The sequence below is a fragment of the Delphinus delphis genome, chromosome 11 (genome assembly GCF_949987515.2).
Source record: "Delphinus delphis chromosome 11, mDelDel1.2, whole genome shotgun sequence".
In the NCBI taxonomy this organism is placed as follows: domain Eukaryota; kingdom Metazoa; phylum Chordata; class Mammalia; order Artiodactyla; family Delphinidae; genus Delphinus; species Delphinus delphis.
This window is the reverse complement of record NC_082693.1, coordinates 101,501,564-101,525,893: the sequence shown is the minus strand read 5'-3', so window position 1 is coordinate 101,525,893 and position 24,330 is coordinate 101,501,564. Positions and strand designations below refer to the sequence as shown.

Here is a 24,330-nt window from a genome sequence, read left to right as displayed (position 1 = left end):
TCACCCCCATCACCCCCGCTGGTGGCCGCGCCCTCCCATGTGCCCTGCCCCTCAGCCGGCACCGCCATGTCCATCTCCGAGAGGACTGTGGCAGCTTGATGACTGGCCATCCCCCAGTGTGGACCCCCAGGCCTGGACCAGACGACAGCAGCCTGCAGCCCGTGCTGCTCGTTGGCCTGGCTGAGCCCACTGGACTCCACGCCCCCTCTAGGGGTTCGGGCCCCCCCCCCCGGGCCTGGCACTGGAAGCTCCACCCCTGCCATGGCAGAGACGAGAGGCCGGGGAGAGCCCGAGGCGCACCGGGGTGCGGCCAGCAGGGACCCCTGGGGCAGAGTCCCACCTGCAGGTGCCCTGTCCCAGTGCCCAGGTGAGAGGGCCCAGCTCGGGCTCGGAGAGCACAGGTGCAGCACGGGGACAGGTGGATGGCCACTGGCGCCAGGACAGTGGGAGACGTTTACAGGGATGACGTGAGGCCTGGCTGGGAAGGGGGGGACAGGAGGCCAGAGGGGCTGGGGGAGCATGAGCGAGGGGAGTGGGTGGGGTGGTGGCCACTGGGCATTCACTGGGGGGCAGCCCTGGGGGGCTGGGGCGGAAGCCGCGGTCTGACCGCCACACAGACTGGTGGGAACGGGCTGGGCTGGGCTGCGGGGGGTCCATGCAGCCTTCTTCCCACGTGACGACCTGGCCCTGGGGCTCACGACTGACTTTTTCTCCAGCTTAGCCCCCAGGGTCCCTGGCAACACTCTAGCGGCCCAAAGGTGGGGCCCTGAAACTCACCCAGTTAAGGTTCTGATGGTGCTTGCAAGCCTGGGGGGTGGTGGCAGGAGCCCCTTGGGGACAGCCTGGCTGTGCTGCCTCAAAAACCCCCGCAGGCCTGGGGGCTCCAGCAGGACGGGGCAAACTCCGTTCTAAAGGTCCACACGCTTCCAAGGAGACAAACGCACACCTGTTGTCTGCCCAACTACCTTCAGTGGCCAATTTTATTATAAAGAACGGTATCAAAATATACAAATCTGTTTAAGAACAACCAAGAAATGCAGCTTTAAGGGTCAAATAGGCATCAGCCCTTTCAATGAAAGCAGCTTCCCCTGGAGCGACGGTGTGACATGAAGGGCCACGTCCAGGACGACAGTCTGGATAATTTAAAGGGCGGGTGTGACTTCTGACCTGGATGCACATCATAAATCTTCCCGGGACGGCGGCTGTGTTGGGCTTGCTTCCGTGACTTCTGTCAGAAAACAAACAGATCGGTCCGTAAAATCCTAGCACGAAAGGTCCTGAGGACGCGGGCACGAGGCGGGCGCTGGGGCCGTGGTAACGCGTGGACACGCTGCCCATGGCCGTGGGGTGGCGCCAGGCTCCCTCTGGATGCAGCAGCCCCAAGCACCCCACGGCTGGGGTGTCCCGACGGCACCCCAGAGCCGCCACACCACTGTGGGAGAGACGGGCGATGGGAGCCGATGGGGTGCCCCCAGAACCAGCTGGGACGAGACAACAGCCTGCGTGATGTGTGGGGACAGACAGTGTGCGGCTGCGGCTGCGGCCCCTCCGCGGCCCTCGCTGACCGTCAGGCCCCTCGGTTCCTACAGGGCGTCTACGTGTGCATTAGCTTCTCTTTATCCTGCCGGGACCCAGGGAGCTTCTGGAACCTCCCAAGTCTTACTGCTTTGGGAAAACTCTGAGCCATTGTCTTTTTTAACGTGGCTTCTTTCCTGTTCTCCGTGTTGTTCTAGAACTTGTATGAGATGACTGTGGGAAGAACTGTGTCCCCCCAAAAGACAGGTTGGCATCCTAATCCCCGGTGCCTGTGAACGTGACCCTACTTGGAAATAGAGTCCCTGCAGGTGAGCAGGTTAAGAACTCACTGGGGTGGGCCCTGACCCAATGGCTGGTGTCCCTATAAGTAGAGGGAACTTCGGACACAGGCTCCAGGGAGAAGGCCATGTGACAAACAGAGGCAGAGGCTGGAGGGACGCAGCTGCCAGCCCAGGAACGCCAAGAGTGACAGCCACCAGAGCCAGAAGAGGCAGGAAGGATGCTCCCCGACAGGCTTCAGGGGGAGGCAGCCCTGCCGACACCTTGATCTCAGACATCCAGCCCCCAGGACTGGGAGACATCGCGCCTCTGGGGTTGAAGCCGCCGGGTCTGTGGCGCTTTGAAACGGCTCCCAGGAGCCCCCGTGGAGCCGTCTGCCCCTCCCGCCGCCTCCCTGCACGTCTGTCTCAGGCGGACCCGGGGCCTGCTCAGCTGGCGGCCCGTCTGCTGACCTTCCTTTGCGTCTCCCTCCGTCCATACAAGAGGGAGTCCCCCGGGGCTTCGTCCCCGTAGAGGACTTTACGCTCTTGCCTTCCAGGAACCCGGCTCCCATCATCCCAGGGCCACTTTTTGTGTAAATTTCTTAACTTGGGGACAGGTGGCAGCGCACCGAGGCCCCGCGGCCGAGGGCAGAGGGCAGAGGGCAGAGGGTGGCCGTGGGGTGAGCGGTCACTCACCGGCCCCCGCCGGCCCCGTCTGCACACAGATGTCCTCGGCCTCCTCGAAGCCCTCGGGGCACACGCAGACGAAGCTCCCGGGTGTGTTGTAGCAGTTTTCGTTCCTCCTCAGACAGGGCTTCTCCGCCAGCGAGCACTCGTCAATGTCTAAATAAACACATTCCACTGACCAGGTGACTTCGTTCAGCAAACATGCACACCGGGGATCGAGGGATGCACACGTCATGATTCCCTCACACACAGAAAGCGCAGAGACGGAACCATCCCATTAGAGAAAGGAGACAGAGGGGAGGATTTAACAGGAGCCCCAGAGCCAGGCCGTCGGGGGCGGGAAGAAGAGACGGTCCAGGCAAACGTGAGGGCGGGAGCCCGGTGGTTCTCCAGCCGGATTCCAGCCGGGCTCGACTGTCGAGGTGGACGCCCAGACGGAGCCTGCAGGCCCTTGCTCAGCCCCCACCCCCATGGGCGCGTGAGAATCAGCGTCTGCAGCCCAGGGTCCCGTCCCCACCAGCGCGCATGGCCTCTGGGAAGGTTCCCGCCCCCGAGTTGAACGCAGATGCGCCCACTGACCTGCGCACTGGCCGCTCTCTTTCGAGTAGCCGGGGAGGCACTCTTTACACTGTCCAGGACCCTTCCCTGTGCAGCCCACGCAGGTGGAATCACATTCTGGAAACAAGAGGGGAGGAGATGACGACATGAGACCCCCATCCTGTGGGCAAAGTGTGACCTGAAACCACACACGAGATGGTGGAGGCTCTGCGGCCGGGAGAGCCCAGTGTCCCCATCCTGGGGGCGTTGGGGAGCAGACAGCGTGCGCTTGAGGCAAAGTGCGCACTAGCTGCGATTGACCGATTGACCATTGGTCCTGTGTTGCTGAGGGACCTCGGTGCAGGCCGGGCTGCGGGAGCAGCAGGCATGGGGCCCTTCCATGACCTCTGTCACGGGAAGGATGGGGGGCAGCGTCTTCTCTCAAACAAAACCCGCCTCCAGCTGTGACACTGCTAGGAGCTTGGTGCCAACAATGGCAGAGAACGTGTGATGCTTTGGGGGCATCTCATTGAAGCTGTGTGTCCACAAACATGGGGACAGGACGGCATGGCCGCGGACACGGTGAGGGGGCACGTGGGGGGGAAGGCGAGGAATCGGCACCACCTTTCAACCTTTTGGGGGCTGGGTGGCCCTAAAATCCACATTCCCTTGAACTGACCGACTCGGAAACTCATCCAAAGAAAATAATGAAGAATGTAAAAAGCTTTACCTACGGGGGTCTTCAAAGTTTGTGACTGTGGGAAACCGTGTATGACAAATATTCAAAGATACAGATTGTTGAAGAAACTGTGAAATAACAGCGTGCTCCAAAATAATTACCACGATGTACAGAAATGTGACGTGCAAAGGCGGTCACGGTACCGTTGAATGAAAAACAGACAGGTAGCAAGGCGCCGCTCAGACCAGCGCTGCTTCGACCGGCCTGCCAGGGGCCCTCCCCAGGGACTGGATGCTGGTCAACTCTTCTCAACTTATCTGAATTCTCTGATTCTTCTTCAGGAAACATCTATCACTTGTGTTGCCACCTTCAGTGTTTAAGTAGGCAGCGCATACAGCGGTCCTGCAGACACGCCGCGAACATCTCGGGGGAAGGAGTGCTGCAGCGGGCAGGCCGGGCGGCGCGCTCACCCTGGCACACGAACGAGCCGTTGAGGTTCTCGCAATATTGCTGCTCCTCGCAGGGGGCCGGCTCTTCCGCGCATTCGTCCACATCTGGAGAGGACGGCACAGCTGTGGGCGGCAGCCGCGCCCCGACCGCTGGCCAGAGGGACCGCCGTGGGGGACACACGGTCAGTCATCCTCGGGGGCCTCCGCGTGCAGGTGGGACCAGCGGCTGACCCGTGAGTGCTTCCCCGGGGCCTCGGTGAAGCTCCAAGGCGGGGCCGGGGCGCTGGGGGGGCCCCACCCTCCCCGTCCAATGCGGGACGTGAGGCCCCCGACTTGCCTGCAGCTGAGCAGCTGTGAGAATGAGACCAAAACCGAGGCCCTGGCGGGAGGCCTCACGCCTCCCACCGCCCCCGCCAGCACCTGGGCCTGCGTGCACTCGGGCAGGGCCGAGATGCTGGCGGCCGGGCTGTAGGGCTGCAGCTCGAGGAGAAGACACCCCGGCAACAGGCGGGGCCCCAGCTGGCTGGGCACGGTGGACAGGGAGAGCCACGCGCCACGGCTAGGGCCTCTAGACCGAGGGGCCGTGCAGAGTCCACCACAGTCAGAGGCTGCCCACGCCCTGCAGTGTCCACTTGCCGGCCAGAGCCCCCCACCCCACGTCTGTCTCTTTTATGAAACCAGGGCCCGAGGACACACGATTGGGCCTAAGTCCCAGGCTTCCCTCCTGGGCCCTGAGCCAACAGGACCACCGGGGCCACCTGATGGCAAGGACGGGGGACAGGGGCCACCTTCCCAGCCCAGAGTCCAGGCCACAGAGGGTTCATGTACAGCAACCAGCCCACAGGCAGGCAGGCCCAGCCTCCACGCCGCGGCTGGTACAGTACAGCCTGGAACGTCGGAGGCCGCGTCCCCACGGGTCAGAGGGGGCAGGGGGCAGGAGTGGGGTGTCCTGAGGGTAGCTGGGGGCTGTGCACACGCCACGAGAGAGTAGGGGGAAGGGGTGGGGGAGGGCAGCCGCCAGCCTCACCTACGCAGGTGTCGTCCTCCCGCGCCCAGCCCACTTCGCACTGGCCGCAGTCTCTGTTGGTAGGGCCTGTGCACGTCTTGCAGGACTCGTCACAGGCTGGAAGGCAGAGGGGGGATGGCCATCAGTACGTGGGGATCCCGTCTCAGGAGTGAACTCGATGCAAAGGGCGTTTCGGAAATTAGGAGCTGACATTCATAGGGTGAAAACAAAAACCGCAAACCAGCAAAAAATCCCAGTGGAGCAAGATACGTTCAACGACAGAGAAACTCGTGTGATTCACAACATCCCTGAACTTAACGAGAGAAGAGAGCACACGGGGATTTCCACGCCCAGGGGTGATAAAATTCTCGGCAAACGAGGACTCCAGAGGAACTGCTCGTAACCTGGCAGAGGTAGCCTCCCAAATGCTGGAGCCCACACCCAGGTGGGTGTGTGCATGCCGCCCGCCAACACGCGCGGACGTTCTGGGCCCGGGAAAGGCCTGGGGGTAGGAATCGGAGAGGCTGGCCTCCCAGGCACCCAGCACATTCTCCACGGGGATGCCCAAGGGAGTGCAGCCTCACCGCCAACCCTGACGGGAGAATTCAACACGACTGCTGACGCCCAAAAGGTCTTCCTGTACATCAGTGACAACCAACGAGAAAACACATCGAGACAGGGTGCGCCTCATGGCTTCCTCCCTGGACTTGCACATCTACACCCCGTCAGAGGACGCCATCCTGGGCTGACGCAGCCTCACGAGCAGGGCATGGGCCTCCCCAACCAGAAGGGAGAAGCATGCCCATCACAGCCGAGAAGGCTCCACCCGTGCAACCCGACGGCCCATCTCAGAACTCACGGGGGCGCCCAGAACGACAGCCAGGGCACCTCTGAAGACCCAGGTGGGAGAGCCCACCTTACCCGACACCAGGGTGACCAAGACGGCACGTCCTCTACACAGGGACCTGGGGCCAGGAGGTCACACTGCGTGGCCTCCGCTGTCCCGGTTCTCACCTGGGCCACCTCCCCACCCTGCTGGTGCCCTGACGTGGCCAGACTCGGCCTGCCTCTGCTCACTCCGAGACCCTAAGCCTGAGTGACAGCGGGGACACCAGCCTCTGATCCCCGAGTTGCGCCCAAGGACACCCGAGCCTCCTGCTGGGACAGCCGCGGGGAGAGCAAGCTTGGGCCAACACCCCGGGTGCAGGTCCGGGGCCCCGGGACCAGCGTGGACGTCACACAGCTGGAGGTGGACATCGCGGGTAAGCAACTCACACGTCCACCCTCCGAGCCCTTCTCCAGAAGGACATCGCGGGTAAGCAACTCACACGTCCACCCTCCGAGCCCTTCTCCAGAAGGACATCGCGGGTAAGCAACTCACACGTCCACCCTCCGAGCCCTTCTCCAGAAGGACATCGCGGGTAAGCAACTCACACGTCCACCCTCCGAGCCCTTCTCCAGAAGGACATCGCGGGTAAGCAACTCACACGTCCACCCTCCGAGCCCTTCTCCAGAAGGACATCGCGGGTAAGCAACTCACACGTCCACCCTCCGAGCCCTTCTCCAGAAGGACATCGCGGGTAAGCAACTCACACGTCCACCCTCCGAGCCCTTCTCCAGAAGGACATCGCGGGTAAGCAACTCACACGTCCACCCTCCGAGCCCTTCTCCAGAAGGACATCGCGGGTAAGCAACTCACACGTCCACCCTCCGAGCCCTTCTCCAGAAGGACATCGCGGGTAAGCAACTCACACGTCCACCCTCCGAGCCCTTCTCCAGAAGGACATCGCGGGTAAGCAACTCACACGTCCACCCTCCGAGCCCTTCTCCAGAAGGACATCGCGGGTAAGCAACTCACACGTCCACCCTCCGAGCCCTTCTCCAGAAGGACATCGCGGGTAAGCAACTCACACGTCCACCCTCCGAGCCCTTCTCCAGAAGGACATCGCGGGTAAGCAACTCACACGTCCACCCTCCGAGCCCTTCTCCAGAAGGACATCGCGGGTAAGCAACTCACACGTCCACCCTCCGAGCCCTTCTCCAGAAGGACATCGCGGGTAAGCAACTCACACGTCCACCCTCCGAGCCCTTCTCCAGAAGGACATCGCGGGTAAGCAACTCACACGTCCACCCTCCGAGCCCTTCTCCAGAAGGACATCGCGGGTAAGCAACTCACACGTCCACCCTCCGAGCCCTTCTCCAGAAGGACATCGCGGGTAAGCAACTCACACGTCCACCCTCCGAGCCCTTCTCCAGAAGGACATCGCGGGTAAGCAACTCACACGTCCACCCTCCGAGCCCTTCTCCAGAAGGACATCGCGGGTAAGCAACTCACACGTCCACCCTCCGAGCCCTTCTCCAGAAGGACATCGCGGGTAAGCAACTCACACGTCCACCCTCCGAGCCCTTCTCCAGAAGGACATCGCGGGTAAGCAACTCACACGTCCACCCTCCGAGCCCTTCTCCAGAAGGACATCGCGGGTAAGCAACTCACACGTCCACCCTCCGAGCCCTTCTCCAGAAGGACATCGCGGGTAAGCAACTCACACGTCCACCCTCCGAGCCCTTCTCCAGAAGGACATCGCGGGTAAGCAACTCACACGTCCACCCTCCGAGCCCTTCTCCAGAAGGACATCGCGGGTAAGCAACTCACACGTCCACCCTCCGAGCCCTTCTCCAGAAGGACATCGCGGGTAAGCAACTCACACGTCCACCCTCCGAGCCCTTCTCCAGAAGGACATCGCGGGTAAGCAACTCACACGTCCACCCTCCGAGCCCTTCTCCAGAAGGACATCGCGGGTAAGCAACTCACACGTCCACCCTCCGAGCCCTTCTCCAGAAGGACATCGCGGGTAAGCAACTCACACGTCCACCCTCCGAGCCCTTCTCCAGAAGGACATCGCGGGTAAGCAACTCACACGTCCCTCCTGGGGCTTGTTTGGAGACAGGAAGCGAGACCATTCCTGGCTGCTGGTCCTGTCATGTCCCTTCTTACGTCGTACAAGGGCCCACGCCTTCCCCCTCAGCTCCCAGAAGCCTGGGTCAGCGGTCACCGGGTCCCCCTCCCATCTACACAGGCAGCTCTGGGTACCTGAGCAGATGCTGTGCGTCTCATTCCTCAGTGAGTTGAAGTAGCCGTCCATGCAGTCGGCGCACAGCGGTCCCCGGTACCCCGGGTGGCACTGGCATGACCCGTCGCCCTGTCTGCTGCCATCTCCGCTGCAGTGACCGTTCCCGCTGCAGGGCCGCTCGGACCCGCCCTGGCACGCTGCGGGGACCCCGAGCCCGCTCAGAGCGCACCCCTCGCTTCAGCCCTTCTGTCTGGGAGCACAGGAGCCCCGCGCTGGCAGCTCTCTGCGTCTCGCTTCAGCCCTTCTGTCTGGGAGCAGGAGCCCCACGCTGGCAGCTCTCTGCGTCCCGCTTCAGCCCTTCTGTCTGGGAGCGCAGGAGCCCCACGCTGGCGAGGGGTCTGGAGGACGCGTCGGCTCGCCTCACGCGGGACACGGGGGCCAAGGATGGGACAGTGAGGGCCCGTGCTGTGACGCCACACCGGCGGGACAGGCAGGGGCAGCCTCGGCCAGGGTGGGGCCTGAGCGCCGGCATCATGCCCCTTGCCCAGTTGATCCACGTGAACATTCTGGTGACGCCTGGGCGGCGGCCATGGCTTCACTCAGTCTCTTCACCCCCGGAGGCTGGACGCCCCTGGCCCCGGCCTCTCACACGGGCTTCGCTGCTTATGGACACCTCCCCGCACCCAGAGGGCGGCACCCAGGTGGGCGACCAGGGGTCTGTGGAGCCCTGAATTAGGAGCATACTTGGGACCAGACACCCAGAGGCGAAGATCTCTGCAGCTGGGAGGAGGCTGCACAGGGCCCACGTTCCCACCCGAGCTCCTGCCCAGCCGGGAATCACGACAGGGCTAACCGGAAACACACAGGACGCTCACGAGTCCCCGCAGAAAACTCACCCAGGCAGTCTGGCCCATAAGTTCCTGGAGCACAACAAACTTTCAGTGTTTTCACACAAAACCATTCAAATAAGTCAGGATACTTCTTCTTCCTGAGGATTTTTAAGAGTGTTCAGTAAATCTCACGCGGCAGATTTCCTCAAAACAGAAACACAGTTGAACATGTAACGTGCTTCTGAGGATCGTGGGATCTGGGAGACGAGGGTCTGGGCGCCAAAAGACTCTTCCAGCTGACACCCTCGTCTGGAGGGTCGCACTTTGGTGATAAAGGATGGGAACATGGGTACGGAAGAAACCCCTACTGTTTTTGTAGCTTTTTAAACCTGACATCATTTCAAAAGCCAGGAGTCGCTGGCACTGGTCCCCGGGGACGCAGGCACTCACAGCCGCAGCCACCAGGTCTCCAGGAGCCCCTCGTGCTCCTCCAGCAGCTGGTTGCACTCGAAGTCGCTGGTCCCACACAGGCCCTCCATGATCTCCAGCAGGCGGACCTCGCTGAAACACAAGGCCGTCAGCACGGCGAGGCCGGGGCAAGGGGCACCTCAGTGGTCAGCGTCCACTCCCCAGGGATGTCCCGAGGCCCCACCTGCGGCCAGGCCACGACTACAGTGGCGCTTCAGTGGAAAAAGACCCTCAGCAAACACCCAACTGGGGCCGGGGGTAGTCAGTGCCAGGCAGAGAACTAAACATGGAGGGTGGGGCTGGTCAGGGAGGCCTGTCCGTCCTCACGGTGGGACTTCGGGTGTGGGGTGTGCCAGGGGAAGCCCTGCAATGGGGCCGGAGGAGGCCGGGGCTCGGGGTGGGGGGGCAGGAGGGATCTACGCCACCTATGTTTTTAAGAAACCACCGTGTCTGCCGAGTGGAGGGCGAGTGGGACAAGTGTGCGAGCCAAAAGGCCAGCCAGGAGCCAGCGTGCCAGCCCCGGGCAAGGACAGGTGACAAGCCCCAAGAGACGCTCTGTGTCTGTCAACGCTCCCAGGAACACGTCAGGCACCAAAGGCAGGCGCTGGGCCAGTAAGAGCAGGGCGCCCACCTGAATTCATACTTGGACAGCGTCTTTTCCTCCCAAGCCGTGTTTCCACCACCAAAGTTCTTCTTTGCTGTGTCCACCATTCCCTGCGGGGAGATGGCCGCACAGAGCTCAGCACTGCTGCCTCACCCCGTCCATGGTGGGGTGACCGGTCTATGGTGGGGTGACCACAGTTCATGGTGGGGTGACCCAGTCCATGGTGGAATGACCCCAGATCCATGGTGGGATGGCCCAGTCCATGGTGGGGCAACCCTGGGTCCCTGGTGTGGTGACCACAGTTCACGGAGGGGGTAACCCCAGTAGATGGCGGGACAGCCCTAGTCCATGGTGGGGTGACCCTGGTCCACGGCGGGGCGACCCCGGCCAGACCCCTGGCCTCGTGTCCCCGCGGGGTGATCGGCCCACCTGGTTGAACTTGTCCACCAGCTCCCGGCATCGCTTGCAGGGCGTCGGCTTCTTGGTGGCCTCGCCGGGCGACAGCAGCGTCAGAAGCAGCAGCCCCAGCACGGCCGGGGCCGGCGGGCGCATGGCTGGCCGACGTGGACAGCGCTGCGGAACGCGGCCGCACGGGCACTGGCCGAGGTCCAGCGGGAACCGGCCGAGCGCTCCGGCCTCCGGCCGCCCACCGGCTCCGAAGAGCCGGCCGTTCCCGGGGCTACTTGACGGCGCCGGCCGGGGCCCCGCCCCGCGCCAGCCCTTCCATCGCTATTGGTCGGCTGGGCCCACCCCGTCCCCATGTGGCCCAATCCGGGCTCGCCACGAGAGGCGACCAATAGGAAGGCCCCGGGTCAGCGTCCCGCCGGGAAGGTTGGGCACAGGGGGCGTGGAGACCCGAGCCCACCCCTCGCGCCCGCCTCTCGCCTGCACCGCCCGCGGCGGCCATCTTTACTCCGGTCAGAGAGGGCGCCCGCCGCGACGGCAGCCGGGGTTTAGTGGCCATGTTAGGTTCGGGCAAGGGCGTCGCCTCTATTCTCGGTTTCCGCCACCCGACTTCCGGCTGAGGGCAGCCCAGGCGGACGCGCTTCGAGGGACCGCGCCGTGGGCTGGCGAGGTCAGCGTGCGCGGCTGGGGCTCTCGGGACGGGATGCGGGGACCCCGGGCCGGCGCTCTCGCGGTGCTCCTTGGGCCTCACCGTGCGTGGCCACGCGGGACGACCGTTGGGCTCCTCACCTGGGGGCAGTCTCCTCACCTAGGGTTGGGGCTCCTTGCCCGGGGCCTGATGAGTGTGTTTCTGGGGTTCCAGACAGCTGCATTTCCCCACGTGCCCGAGGCAATTGGCACTGGAACCCGTGGTTTAAGTTAGGAAGAACGAAGGTGGGCATTACCTGGTTTCTAGTAGGACAGAACTGCCAGAAGGAAGCAGTACAAATGATAGAGTTTTCTCTGGCCGAATTTGTACCAGTTCCTTTGTGTTTCCAGCTAGGGATTAATAACGTGAACATCTGACTTGACCAGTTTCAGTAGAGACCTTAGAATCCGAGTAGACGGGGACGAGAAGTCCTTTGCACCTAATCTGAGGGGTCACCGTCCTATAAACGACGTGTTTTAAAGTCGTGGCCTGTTTTGGCCTGTGGGTGCCTGAGATTAACAACCCCAACAGCTGCAAGCAGGTGTGGACCAGTGCACGTGCGTCTGCTCACCGTCTCGGGCCCGGTGGGGGTTGACCACGGTTTCAGTACTTGCTTATGTCCTGTTTGTCTCCTCGTGGTCCCGGGTGGGCATGCAGGGTGCCGCTAGCGCCGTCCAACATAAGCCGCTTTGCCGGTTGGTGTCTGCCGTTGGTCATCAGCACAGAGCACACTCTCATCTGGGTGAGAAGCTCCTGGGGCCCGGAGCGGGGTTTGGCAGGTACCTTTTCACCCCACAGCTCGTGAAATAACAGAGTCTAGATCTTCCCGCAGGGGAACCTCCTCTGGGCAGAGGTGTGGAGTGGGGTGTGCAGGGACTGGCCTGGGACAGCTGTGAGCCCGAGCGAGGTTCCTGCCACGGAGCACCTGCGCAGCTGCTCCAACCGCCTGGCCTTAGAGATGCTTCCTAGTTCTTTAGGCTCTTTTCTCCTCGGACAGTAAGAGAACAGAGAGGAGTAACGAACGTTCCGTGGGCTCTTCGGCTTCACTGGACATTAAAGCGTGAACGTTTCTTTAATGAAATGTAAACTGGGGTGATGAGATCCACGCTTAGTTTTTATGAGTTTCTTCTTCAAGTAGTTTATTGAGCACCTGCTATGCGCCAGGCTGTGCTGATACAGCAGTGAGTCAGCCCTGCCCTCAGGCTGTGAGCCCAGCAGGGGAGACGGATGGCCCCTGTGATGACCAGAGTCCATCCTTGCTGAGGTTACAGTGGGCAGCGGGGGACAGAAAAATCCCGCCCTTACATTTGGTAAGAGAAAAGCTCTGTTACTTCCCTGGGAACTGCACGTTATTTTGGTAATTCTTAGAGCCCTTTGACCCCCTTACTTCCCTCACCTCACCACCATATCAGACAGGATTCCTGTTCCCCCAGTTGTTGATTCCCCACTTGCTATCCTAGGAGAGTACAGACTTCATACCTCTCCCTCGAACCAAAAAGTAGTTTTAACAAACAGGAAGCACCGTGGTTCTCTCCTTTCACTTCTTGCCCTTCTGGTTTTGATCAAATAAAAGCAAACCTGTTTTCAGACAAGCCAGAAACAGGAAGAGTTTGCCGTCTTCCTTCCCTCGCCAGACTGAAAGATGGAGGTCTTCCACGAGTAGGAACTGCCCCAGACACTTGCATGGTTTTCTCAGGAAGCTTCGTGGCATGGGGTGCCCCCCAAAGCGCTGTCGGTGTTTGGGTGGTCCATTGCAGGCACGTCTGTCTGCATCCCCACCCCCCCAGGAACACACTCTTGCTTTCTGCCGTATCCACGAGTTTGTGCTCACGACCAGCGTGGTGCTCCCCGGGGCTCTGAGAGGCTCAGGGGGTGAAGTTCAGAGCACAGCGGGTGGGTGTCCGCGGCCCTGTCTCGCCATCCTTGGGGTGCAGGGCTTTGCTGGCGCCCCGAGCCCTGCGCCTCACCTCCTGTCCTCTCGTGGCTGTCCCTCTGCAGTTCTCCAGGCGCACCCCTCCCGCCCTTCTACTTCACAGCCTCCCGGCCCGTCTCCCTCGGCCAGTACCGTGCGGGCCGAGCCCAGCTTGTTCCTAACTCTCCGCCAGATTTCAGCTTCTCGAGCACGGGGGTCGTCCTGCTGCCCTCCAGTGCCGGGCTGGCCCAGGGCCCGGCTGCACAGTGGACTAAACTCGTGTCCTGCAACTCAGGTCTTTCTTGCTGGAAAAGTATTCGCACAACTTACAAGCGTAAGAAGGCTGCTTAAAGCACGAAAGCTTCTCTAGCGTGATGTTTCTTTCAGCGTTCTATTTTGATGGTTTTCAGATTACAGAAGCTGCAGCGGTTCAAAGGATTCCCATTACCCTTCAAACACATTTCCCAGGTGTTAACTCGAGTGTGAGTTTTGAAGCCTGGGGACCTGTGACTCTATTCTCTCAGAACAATTCGAGTGGCGGTGCCGACGGTGGATGAAGGTCCGTGAGGCTGACGTGCAGAATGGCCGGGAAGAGGCTGTCGGGCCTGGGCAAGCAGCGCCGGCTCCTGGCGCTGCTGGTGGCGGTAGCCGCCGTCCACCTGGTTGCCTGCCCCTACACCAAAGTGGAGGAGAGCTTCAACCTGCAGGCCGTGCACGACCTGCTCTACCACCGGCTGGATGTGGACAAGGTGAGTTCCCGCCCAAGCCGTGCATCGACCCCCACTTCCTGGGGCCTCTGCTGACCTGCCCTTCTCCCCGCAGTTTGACCATCTCGAGTTCCCCGGCGTGGTCCCCAGGACGTTCCTCGGGCCGCTGGTGATCGCGGCACTCTCCAGCCCCGCCGTTTACGTGCTTTCGCTCTTGGAAACGTCCAAGTTCTATTCTCAGCTAGTAGGTAAGGGGGTCTTCCAGTGGGGACGGGGTGGAGAACTGCAGTGTTGTCAGAGGGTCTCAGTCTCCCAGGTTGAGGGTCCCTCGTGCAGGAGGGTCCACCTGTTGGAATCTCGGCCACTCGGCAGAGGGACTCAGAGTGGGGACAGCGTCAGCCCCGCCGGGCTGTGCCCTCGTGACTGCAGTGGGGGCCGAGCCCCGTGCCCCGAGCAGAAGCAGCGCGTTTCCCAGCTGAGGCAGACACATCTCACGGCTGGTTGGTGCGGCCTGTATGGAGAGCGTTAAGAATTGCACATTCCTGGGGAAGAAGCGATTCTGCTTCTTGAAAGATGAGGAAACGGAAATCCACCCTCACTCTAGGCTGTTGTGGTCACGTGGTGGGGGCCAGGAAGCCTTCGATGGGAGAGTTGGGGGCCACGTCTGAGCATCAGGTCCTTGGTGAACGTGGCCCTGGAGGTATCGGCCAGGTGGCGGGGCCACTGGGGTCAGTGCTGGGCTGTCGTCCTGATGCTCCTGGCCTGCCCAGCAGCTGAGTGCCGCAGGCCCCCGCCTTGGGATCCGGGGGGCCAGGGTCTAGGCTGTCCGTCTTCCACAGCCAGCCCATTTTTTTGACAGTTTCAAAAGTTTAATAAACGATGTGACAGGACACGAAATGTGGCCCACCACACTCAAAATTAAAAGAATTCAGTTAATAGCGAGTGAAACACAAAATGAACAAATTCACCTAATGCTAGTTTCAGTGAAAAATATACTGTCACTTTAAATTAACGTATTTTAGTTTCATTCATTTTACGCGTCTGTTTGTTTTAATTGAAGTGTAGTTGGTTCACAACATGGCATTGTACCAGATGTACAGCAAAGTGATTCCGTTATATGTATATTTGCAGATTCTTTTCATTATAGGTTATTATAAGATACTGAGTATAGTTCCGTGTGTTATACAGTGTACCTTTGTTAATTATCTGTTTTATATCCAGTAGCGTGTGTCTGTTGATCCCAAACTCCTAATTTATCCCTCTCCTCCTTCCTCTTTGGTAACCATACCTTTATTCTCTGTGTCTGTGAGTCTGCTCCTGTTGTGTATATAGATTCATTTGTGGCATGTTTTAGATTCCACACGGAAGTGAGTCCATGTGATATTTGTCCTTCTCTGTGTGACTGACTTCACTTAGTTTGATCACCTCTGGGTTCCTCCACGTCGCTGCAGTGGCAGGGTTTCCTCTGCTATGGCTGAGTACTATTCTGCCGTGTACACCCAGCCTGCTTTTAGTACCGAAGGCAGCTCCCCTCCCTCAGGGCCATTTCGACACCCGGTGGTGCTAAGGGCCCCGCCTCACCGCTGTCGCGCACACAGCGCCCTCTCTGTTCAGTCAGGGCCGTCCTTGGACTCGGCGTGATCTTTGGACTCTGGACTTTACAAAAAGAAGTGAGGCGGCAGTTTGGGGCCACGGTGGCCACCCTGTTCTGCTGCGTGACGGCCTCGCAGTTCCACCTGATGTTCTACTGCACGCGGACACTCCCCAACGTGCTGGCCCTGCCTGTGGGTATGTAGCTACCTGGCCGGCCTGCCCGGGGGTCCCTCCGAGGTGTCTGCCCGTTGAAAGCTGCTCCCCACCAGGCGTCTCAGAAACCCTGCGAGGGGAGCAGGGCCCTGTCCTCGGTGCTGGACTGAGGCCCGGCTTCCAGGGCTCAGCTTCTCTTGAGCAGGGCTGGAGCTGGAGCTGGTCCGCGGAGCTGGGAGGAGGGCAAGCCGCGTGCGGGGCCGGTGCGGACGCTCCGGGAGCCTCGGGAGGCCGAGTGCGGGGAGCAGGGACCTTGGAGGGACCAGGCGGGAGAGGCAGCCGGCAGGAGAGGGGAGGAGGCGGCCGAGGTTGGCACTGGCCGTGCGAGTGCGAGGCTGAGGAGGAGGCGGGAAGTGGCATGGACGCCGGCGTCTGGGGCCGTCTGGGGCCGTCTGGCCTGCGGAAGTGCCTCGGGCTATGTCACAGCGCAGGACGCGGGCCGGCGGGGGGGACTGTTGCGGTGCAGCCTCAGGCCCGCGTTGGCGGGTCTGGTTCTGAGAGGTGCTGGCTGTCTTCTGGGGGGTTCTGTGTGGCTTTCCCGAGGGAGGAGTAAGCGGCCTGCCTCTTGGCCTGTGCCTTACAGTCCTGCTAGCCCTCGCAGCCTGGCTGCAGCAGAGGTGGACGCGCTTCGTCCGGCTCTCGGCCTTCGCCGTCCTGGTCCTCAGAGCCGAGCTGAGCCTGCTCCTGGGCCTGGCGCTGCTGCTGCCGCTGTGCCTGCGGAAGGTCTCGGTGGCCCGGGCCCTGCGCTGCGCCGTGCCGGCTGGGATCCTCTGCTTAGGTGAGTTGGTCACCGCGGCCGCGCTGTCGGGGGCCTGTGCTTTCTTTGTCTTGTTTTATGGAGACGAAACTCGGGAGGTTTTATTTTTGTTTTTCGTTAAATGAAATTACCTTCACCTTCAGTGGTGGTAAAACGTCTCGGTGCAGGTCCTTGGCTGCTCTGCCCAAGGTCCCCCACCCCCTGCTGCCCGGGGCCTCCATCAGGGGCTCTTCTCCTTGTGTGTCTCAGCCAGGCCGGGCGGCCACGAGGGACCTGCGTGAAGAGGCTCGTTCGGGGGTAGGTCCCGACGCCTCAGCTCCTTTACGTGAAGCTGCTGGTGGCTCCTGGTTTCTGTGCTGACGGGGCTGCGTCTCGGACTGTGACCAGGGCTCCGCAGCTGCCGTCCAGCCAGCTGCGTCGAGGTCCGAGCTTCCCAGGTGGCCGTGTTCTTTCCTGAGGTCTTCTTTTCGTAGGGCTGACGGTGGCCGTGGACTCCTATTTTTGGCGCTACCTCGTATGGCCAGAAGGAAAGGTGCTCTGGTACAACACCGTCCTGAACAAAAGTTCCAACTGGGGCGTATCCTTCCAGTGTCTGCACAGTGGCCCACGGGGCGGGGCTGTGCGCTGAGCCACTCTCCTCCTGTGTCCGCACCTGATGGAGCACGGCGGCTGCTGCAGCGCCGGCACTGGCGCCTTCTTCCCCGCAGTCTGGGCCTCCCCTGGTCCAGTGGCCGCCACCCGTTGTCTGTAGCCGAGGTGTCTCCTTTGTCCTCGTGGTGATCTGCTTTTTTTCACTTTTTATTCTGGAGTAGTTAAACGCACGCAAATAGAATACTGAGTCCCGAGTGGGCCCATCACCCTGGGACAATCTGTTTTTACGGTGAAAAATGGAGGGAAAAGTTAAAGAACTCTGCACAGCCCCACTCGCCATCTGCGGCCTGGCTCTGGCACCGACACCCAAGTCCCAGCCTCTGTCCGCGTGTTGAAGCAGTCACGCCGTGGCCCGAGGCGCGGGGGTCCTGGGTGCTGCAGGCAGGGGCGTCATCAGGGCTGCATCTCCCGCACGCTCCTGGCTCCCGCCTGAGCTCGGCCCGGGGACGGGCAGCTGTGGCTGGTGCGTGGCCTCCTTAACCCTCCTGCCGCAGACCTCGCCGCTGCTCTGGTACTTCTACTCGGCCCTGCCGCGCGGCCTGGGCTGCAGCCTGCTCTTCGTGCCCCTGGGCGCCGTGGACAGAAGGGCCCTGGCACTGCTCCTGCCGGCGCTGGGCTTCGTGGCTCTGTACTCGCTTCTCCCGCACAAGGAGCTGCGCTTCATCATCTATGCCTTCCCCGTGCTCAATATCGTGGCCGCCAGGGGCTGCGCCCGCGTGTGAGTGCCACCACCGAGACGCTGCTGCCTGGGCTCCCCTGGGGGCGGTTTACTGGTTCACAGAGGGGAAGGTGCTTAGGGTGAGCCAATGTGTTTAACTGGGCGCCTGGCCAGGCTTTGGTCAAGGGTCCAGCCCGAGTCTACAGGGCCCACAACTGGCCTGTAAAGGACAGATGCTGAGTGCCTCGCTCCGTGGGCTCCACGGTCCTGCCTGTGCACTGTGACGGCGGCCTTATCCCGTCCGCTTCACCTCCACACAGGCAGCGCGGTATTTGGCCCGGAGGCTACGCTCTGACCCAAGTAATGACGTGGGATGCTTGAAAACGTAATCTCAGGTTTAAATTGGCGTCTGGGTGGGATTTCAGAGAGGCAGCGCCACGCCTGCCGGCTCGGGGATGACTCGCCCGGCGGGCTTCTGCCCGCCTGCCACTCGGGGATGACAGCGGCCGGCGGGCTTCTGCTCCGCTGCTGCGTTGCCTTTCCGCAAGGTGCACTGCTCTTTACAGGCTGACTAACTATAAGAAGTCCTGGCTGTGTAAAGTGGGGTCCCTCCTCGTGATAGGACACCTCGTGGTGAACGCCACATACTCGGCCACAGGCCTGTACGTGTCCCACTTCAACTACCCTGGCGGCGTGGCGATGCAGAGGCTGCACGAGCTGGTGCCCTCCCGCACAGGTAGGCGCTCGGCCCCCGCTACCGGCTGCGGCTCTGGCCAGAGGTGCCGGATTCGCAGCGCTAACCGAGCAGACGCGGTTTCCACAGATGTCGTTGTGCACATCGATGTGGCCGCTGCCCAGACAGGTGTGTCCCGGTTTCTGGAAGTCAACAGTGCCTGGAGGTACGTCCTCGTCTCGTGCACGGGCGCCCGGGGCCGCCACGGACCCGGCGGTGCACAGCCTTGCTCTCGTTTGCAGGTACGATAAGAGAGAGGACGTGCAGCCCGGCTCCGAGCGCATGCTGGCTTACACGCACCTGCTCGTGGAGGCCGCCCCCGCGCAGCTGGCCCCCTACCGGGACACGCACCGGGTGCTGGCCAGCGTCCCAGGCACGACCGGGCTGAGCCTCAACCTGAGCAGGCTGCCCCCCTTTGACGTGAACCTGCAGACCAAGCTGGTGCTCCTGGAGAGGCTTCTCGGGCCTCCCTGAGGAGGAGCCAGGGGCCCTCCAGAAACACCGGCAGGACGAGGCGGAAGCGCGCAGAGGACCACGGGTGTGCCCTCACGGGGGCGCGGCCACAGCCACAGCCGGGGCACCCACGTCCACGCTGCCCACCACTTGTGAGAACGAGGGGCCTGGCACCCCTGCCAGGGTGACGGCGGGTGGGATGCTGTTCGCCGTCCAGACCGCAGCGGGGTGTGGATCTTCCCGCGGAGCTGCTTCTGGGCAGCAGGCTGTGGCCTCTCGGCCCCTGAAAGGTCGTCCCCCTGGGGCAGCGTAACCGCAGAACCTCAGCACCCACCCTCGGGGTGGGGCCTCCTTTGTGGTCACAGGCAGCCGTTTCCATTTCAGATGAGGCTTTAGGAGATAAACTCGTTCAAAAAGAGTGAGAGTCAGATTGTAAACGTCTCCTTACTGTTGATCTCAGGTGCTGCTGCCGGAGTCTGCTTCCACCTGGGTTTTGTTTAAGTGATTTGGGCACCTGCCCACGTCGCTGAACAGTGTTTGCCGAGTTCCTGACACGTGTCTGACTTCACCAGGCACTGAAGACGATGCAGGGAACGGAGCGTGCTTTGCCCGCGTGCACACACACCGTGCACATGCACGCACACGCTACACACGTGTGCGTAGACACAGGCAGTCTTTCCTGAGCCATTCCAGAGGGAGTTGCCTGCACCTGACCTTTAGTTACTGTTTTTTCCACTGGAGCTGACAAGCAGTCTGTGCGGGCCCCTCCCCAAACCTCCCCGACACAGCACCCGCTGGTGATTCCTGCCTGTTTCTCATGAGCGTTTGTTACTTCCCTGTCATCGGCAGTTCTCAGTGTTTAGATGTGGCCCCCAGTCGTCAGCCTGCACGCGTGGACTGCTGCCGGATCTCGATGGGCCGTGAGCTGCCCTGTCGGTTGCCTTGGTGTTCAAACTGCAGATTCACCCGGGGGGCCTGTCAAGCCGTGCTGTCCCGGCTGCGTGCCCCGTCGTTAAGGTTTTGAGCACTTCCCTGCTTCCTGGCACAGGGAGTCCCACCCAGGCTCCTCGGGCCTCTCTGTCTCCACCCTGGAGTCGGCCGTTCGGAGGGCCCGGGCTCCTTCTGGCAGGAACTGGTTTCAGAGACCGATATCTGGGTGCACAGTGCACGATATCTGTGCACCATGTGCACAGTGTGCTCACTGCTATCAGGACGCCCGTGTTTCTAGGCCCTTCGGAGCGAGAGGACAGGCGCGCCTGCACGTGGGCACACGCTTATGCACGTGCACAGGCGTGAGAGGTCACGGCATCATGCTGACACCTCTAGTTCCACCCCATCTCTGTGGGCGTGTGTCTGCCTCCCTCATTCCACGTCTGCATGTCCTCTCCCTGCAGTGAGAATCCTGACCCCGAAAACATCAACGTACGTTTGACCCGTGTCAAGGGACACCGACCCCCACGCAGTCGGAAATCCGCATATAACCTTTGACCCCCCCACCAAGGCTTAACTACTAATAGCTCCTGTTGAGTGGAAGATTTACCCATAACATGAACGGTCGATGACACATATCTATATGTTATATGTCAGATGCTGTATTCTTTCAATTATGTAAGCTACAGAAAAGAAAACGTTAATTAAGAAAATCATAGGGGGACTTCCCTGGCGGTCCAGTGGTTAAGACTTTGCCTTCCAGTGCAGGGGGTGCGGGTTCGATCCCTGGTCGGGGAGCTGAGATCCCACATGCCTCGCAGCCAAAAAACCAAAAACGTAAGCAATATTGTAACAAATTCAGTAAAAAAAAGAAATCATAGGGAATTCCCTGGCGGTCCAGTGGTTAGGACTCTGTGCTTCCACTGCTGGGGGCCTGGGTTTGATCCCCGATCGGGTAACTAAGATTCTGCAAGCTGCGCGGTGGGCCAAAAAAAAAAAAAGAAAATCATAAAAAAGAAAATATTTGTAGTACTGTACTGTGTTTATCAACAGCATGAGTTTTTGTCATCTGTTTCCAAGATGAATAGTCAGTACCTACATCATTATTGTCTTAGACGACACGAAAGGCTGTAGATGTTGCACATGTAACTCATGCTAGACGTCAATGAGGAAAGGATAACGTGAAAAGGAAATTCACGTTTATTTCCAGGCACAACGATATGTGCATTGATGATGAAGCAGCAGCAACGTGACTGCTTTATGGCTGCCTAGTGTGATCGATACGATCGCTCCCAGGCAGCCCGGCCTGTACACTAATGGGTGGGTCGTCATAAGATTTTATGGCTTATAGTATTGCAGTCATATTCATGATACAGTATTGGGAACACTGTTACATTAAAAAGAAAACCTACGATGATAGACTGTTACACAGTTTCTCCAATTACGAGTCAGGGAGGGAGGGAGACTACCTAACTCATTGAAAGCAAGGTTATAAACAGCACATTGTTAACTTCAGTATCACTCAGCTTATGCCTGTGTGAGGACGGACTGTCCACTTCAATGTGTGTCTTACACGCTGTACAGCTGTTAGGTTTTCACGTCGAGGCACACAACAGAGGTCTCTGAGCCGCAGCGTGTGACTGTTCACTGTGCGCTAGGTGGAGGCGGGTCGTCACAGGTCTTCATCCCCCTGGTCCTCACGCTGAGACTGGGGAGGAGGAAGCGGAGGGGAGGTCTTGCTGTCTCGGGCAGCAGAGCCGTGGGGGTGGAAGCAGGGGAGGCCGGTGCACTCGGTGAACTTGGCAGAAACACATCAGTCTCTGCCCGACTTTTTTGCTTTCTCATTTCTCTAGAGTGTTTCTGTCTACTACCAATCCTTCCACCGTTTGCTTTAGCTTCAGTACCCGTATCACGGAAGGGTCCATGTTGTAAAACAAGTCAAGTCGTCTTGACTCATTGGAACTCTTCTGCCAGGCAGTCTGATGTCGGTTTGTTTCCTGGCGCTGCCTCTTCTGCGCCTGTCTCATCGTCTGCCTCTGGCTATCTCCATCAGGTTGTCTTCTGTGGGTTCCTCCGGTGTGCTGCCTAGTAGCCCTTGAATTTTTTTCTGTTTTTTAGACTGTGCCACGTGGCTTGTGGAATCTTAGCTCCCCAACCAGGGATCGAACCCAGGCCCCTTGTAGTGGAAGCTCGGAGTCCTAACCACTGGACCACCAGGGAAGTCCCAGTCCTTTAATTTCTTGAAGACCCATATCTCGGAACCGTTCACCCCCGCCCCGCGCCCACTTTATTTGCCAAACCCACAATCTCTTTCATGATTTCCTTGATTGATTTATTTATTTTTGGCTGTGTTGGGTCTTTGTTGCTGTGCGTGGGGTTCCTCTAGCTTCGGTGCGTGGGCTTCTCATTGCAACAGCTTCTTGTTGCGGAGCATGGGCTCTAGGCGTGTGGGCTTCAGTAGTTGTGCCATGTGGGCTCAGTAGCTGTGGCTCACGGGCTCTAGAGTGCAGGCTCAGTAGTTGTGGCATGTGGGCTTAGTTGCTCCGCGGCATGTGGGATCTTCCCGGACCAGGGCTCGAACCCGTGTCCCCTTCACTGGCAGGCGGATTCTTAACCACTGCACCGCCAGGGAAGCCCCCCATGATTTCCTTGATTGTGTCATAAATCCTGTGAAGTCATGCACAGCATCTGGACGGTTCTCCAGCAGGAATGTATTGTTGTGGGCTTGATGGCTCTCACGGCTTTTTTTTTTTTTTTTTTTTTTAATAACAGCGATGTCATCCTCAGTGGTATGATCCTCCCAGACTCTCAGACTCTCACGACGTTCTCTGTATCAGGGTTCTCTTCCATAGCGTTGACGCTCCTTTCCACACAGTGTCGTGTGTAATGAGCCTTGAAGGTCCTATGGCCCCCTGACCTAGAGACTGAATAGAGACATCGTGTCTGGGGGCAAGCAGACCACTTCAGCGCCTTCGGTGTTGCACTCATGGGGTTCTGGGCGGGCAGGCGCGTTGCCCAGTATCAAAAGAACTGTAAAAGGCAGTCCCTTCCTGACAAGGTGCTTCCTGAATTCAGGGACAAGGAATCGATGGAACCGGTTGCCCAGGCCCTTTTGATGTCCAGTCAAAGACTGGCAGCTGCTGCTCCTCTTCTCCCTGCAAGGCTGGGGGTCAGCGGCTTTACAGATGAGCGCAGTCCTGGCCGTAAACCCGACCACGTTTGTGCAGGATAATCGAGACAGCCCATTCCTTCCTGCCTTAAATCCTGCTGCTTGATTCTCCTTACTGATGAATGTCCTTTGTGGCATTTTTTCCCAGAATAGGGCAGTTTCATCTGTATTAAAAACTTGTTCAGGCAGATGTCCTTTCTACCCAATGATTTTCTTCACAGCGTCTGAGAACGTGTCTGCGCCGCCTCTCCCGTTACCTTGACATTTTAAAGCCAAATCTCTTTCTAAAATCATCAAACCATCCTTTGCTGGCATTCAAGTCTCCAGCTTTACAACCTTCCCCTCACTTTCGCTTAAGTTGTGTGATGACTTTGCTTTTTCTCGAATCATTCTTAGATTCTATATAGGTGCACCTTTCTTATGGCAATCCCGCGCCCGCCTAAAAGCTGCTTTTTCAAATAAAAAGGTATTTCACAAGAAGTGCAAGGCTTTCTGCCTGCTGGTGTAGCTGCAGTGCCAGCTTCATGGATTTCCTTTCCTTTTTTACATTCATCTTGAAGTGGCGGCAGCCGCAGCTGCAGACCTCACTCTGCGACGCACATCAAGCCATTCAGCTTTTTCTCTTCACGTCTTCCTCTTCTCTGCGTCTTGGGAGCGCTTGCAGCATTGCCAGGGCACTTCGTGGGTCCCGTGGTGGTGGTCAAGGTTCCCGGTGTTGCACTAAATACAATGAAATAATCCGCAAGAACCACAAGAGACTGCGGTTTACTGGAGAGACCACCTGCTCCGGAGGCGGGGAGCGCACACGGCGCTCGCTGTAGGCGGACGCGGGGAATACGCGCGCCGGAAGCAGCAGCAGGGGTGGCTGCAGCATTATTACTGTACGTGCTACAGTTACTTCATGCAGTGAGGACTTCGTGCGGCATCTTTACGTTTGCTTCCTTCCTCTGCACTTCAAGTGGAGCCATGTGTTGTGTGCCTCAGGTTTGTTTTTTTTTTAAATAAATTTATTTATTTTTGGCTGCATCGGGTCTTCATTGCTGCGTGCGGGCTTTCTCTAATTGTGGCGAGCGGGGGCTACTCTTCGTTGCGGTGCACGGGCTTCTCATTGCAGTGGCTTGTTGCAGAGCACGGGCTCTAGGCACACGGGCTTCAGTAGTTGTGGCACATGGGCTCAGTAGTTGTGGTGCACGGGCTTAGTCGCTCCGCGGCATAAGGGATCTTCCCGGACCAGGGATTGAACCCATGTCCCCTGCATTGGCAGGCAGATTCTTAACCACTGCGCCACCAGGGAAGTCCTGTGCCCCAGGTTTGATACATTTTGGCTTTATATC

The 24,330-nt window shown here is 59.7% G+C and overlaps 2 protein-coding genes across 3 annotated transcripts; one reads left to right on the top strand and one right to left on the bottom strand.

The window, feature by feature from the left end:
* Nucleotides 1–955: 955 nt before the first annotated feature.
* CRELD2 (cysteine rich with EGF like domains 2) lies at nucleotides 956–10,827 on the bottom strand. Its single transcript, XM_060025849.1, has 10 exons — nucleotides 10,557–10,827; nucleotides 10,155–10,237; nucleotides 9,506–9,616; nucleotides 9,122–9,213; nucleotides 8,246–8,422; nucleotides 5,176–5,271; nucleotides 4,170–4,253; nucleotides 3,063–3,158; nucleotides 2,493–2,639; nucleotides 956–1,228 (listed from the first exon to the last, which is right to left on the bottom strand). The coding sequence occupies exons 1-10, from the start codon at nucleotides 10,677–10,679 to the stop codon at nucleotides 1,179–1,181; spliced, it is 1,059 nt and encodes a 352-aa protein (XP_059881832.1). The 5' UTR covers nucleotides 10,680–10,827; the 3' UTR covers nucleotides 956–1,178.
* Nucleotides 10,828–11,144: 317 nt separating this feature from the next.
* Nucleotides 11,145–24,016, top strand: ALG12 (ALG12 alpha-1,6-mannosyltransferase). 2 transcript variants are annotated; one of them, XM_060025846.1, is made up of 11 exons: nucleotides 11,145–11,202; nucleotides 13,657–13,881; nucleotides 13,955–14,087; nucleotides 15,438–15,627; nucleotides 16,229–16,423; nucleotides 16,876–16,979; nucleotides 17,548–17,771; nucleotides 18,032–18,096; nucleotides 18,278–18,447; nucleotides 18,535–18,610; nucleotides 18,687–24,016. In XM_060025846.1, the coding sequence occupies exons 2-11, from the start codon at nucleotides 13,714–13,716 to the stop codon at nucleotides 18,916–18,918; spliced, it is 1,557 nt and encodes a 518-aa protein (XP_059881829.1). In that variant the 5' UTR covers nucleotides 11,145–11,202; nucleotides 13,657–13,713; the 3' UTR covers nucleotides 18,919–24,016. The 2 variants fall into 2 exon arrangements, with proteins under 2 accessions (XP_059881829.1, XP_059881831.1); XM_060025848.2 differs by lacking the exon at nucleotides 18,032–18,096 and having other exon boundaries at nucleotides 15,454–15,627.
* Nucleotides 24,017–24,330: the final 314 nt, after the last annotated feature.

Coding starts and splice junctions, on each gene's coding strand:
- CRELD2 (XM_060025849.1), bottom strand. CDS start 10,679: ATGCGCCCGCCGGCCCCGGCCGTGCTGGGGCTGCTGCTTCTGACGCTG. Junction 9,214..9,505: donor GAGACCTGGTGGCTGCGGCT/GTGAGTGCCTGC, acceptor AAAAATCCTCAG/GAAGAAGAAGTATCCTGACT. Junction 4,254..5,175: donor GGAGGACGACACCTGCGTAG/GTGAGGCTGGCG, acceptor CGTCCTCTCCAG/ATGTGGACGAATGCGCGGAA.
- ALG12 (XM_060025846.1), top strand. CDS start 13,714: ATGGCCGGGAAGAGGCTGTCGGGCCTGGGCAAGCAGCGCCGGCTCCTG. Junction 13,882..13,954: donor ACCGGCTGGATGTGGACAAG/GTGAGTTCCCGC, acceptor TTCTCCCCGCAG/TTTGACCATCTCGAGTTCCC. Junction 16,424..16,875: donor GGCTGGGATCCTCTGCTTAG/GTGAGTTGGTCA, acceptor TTCTTTTCGTAG/GGCTGACGGTGGCCGTGGAC.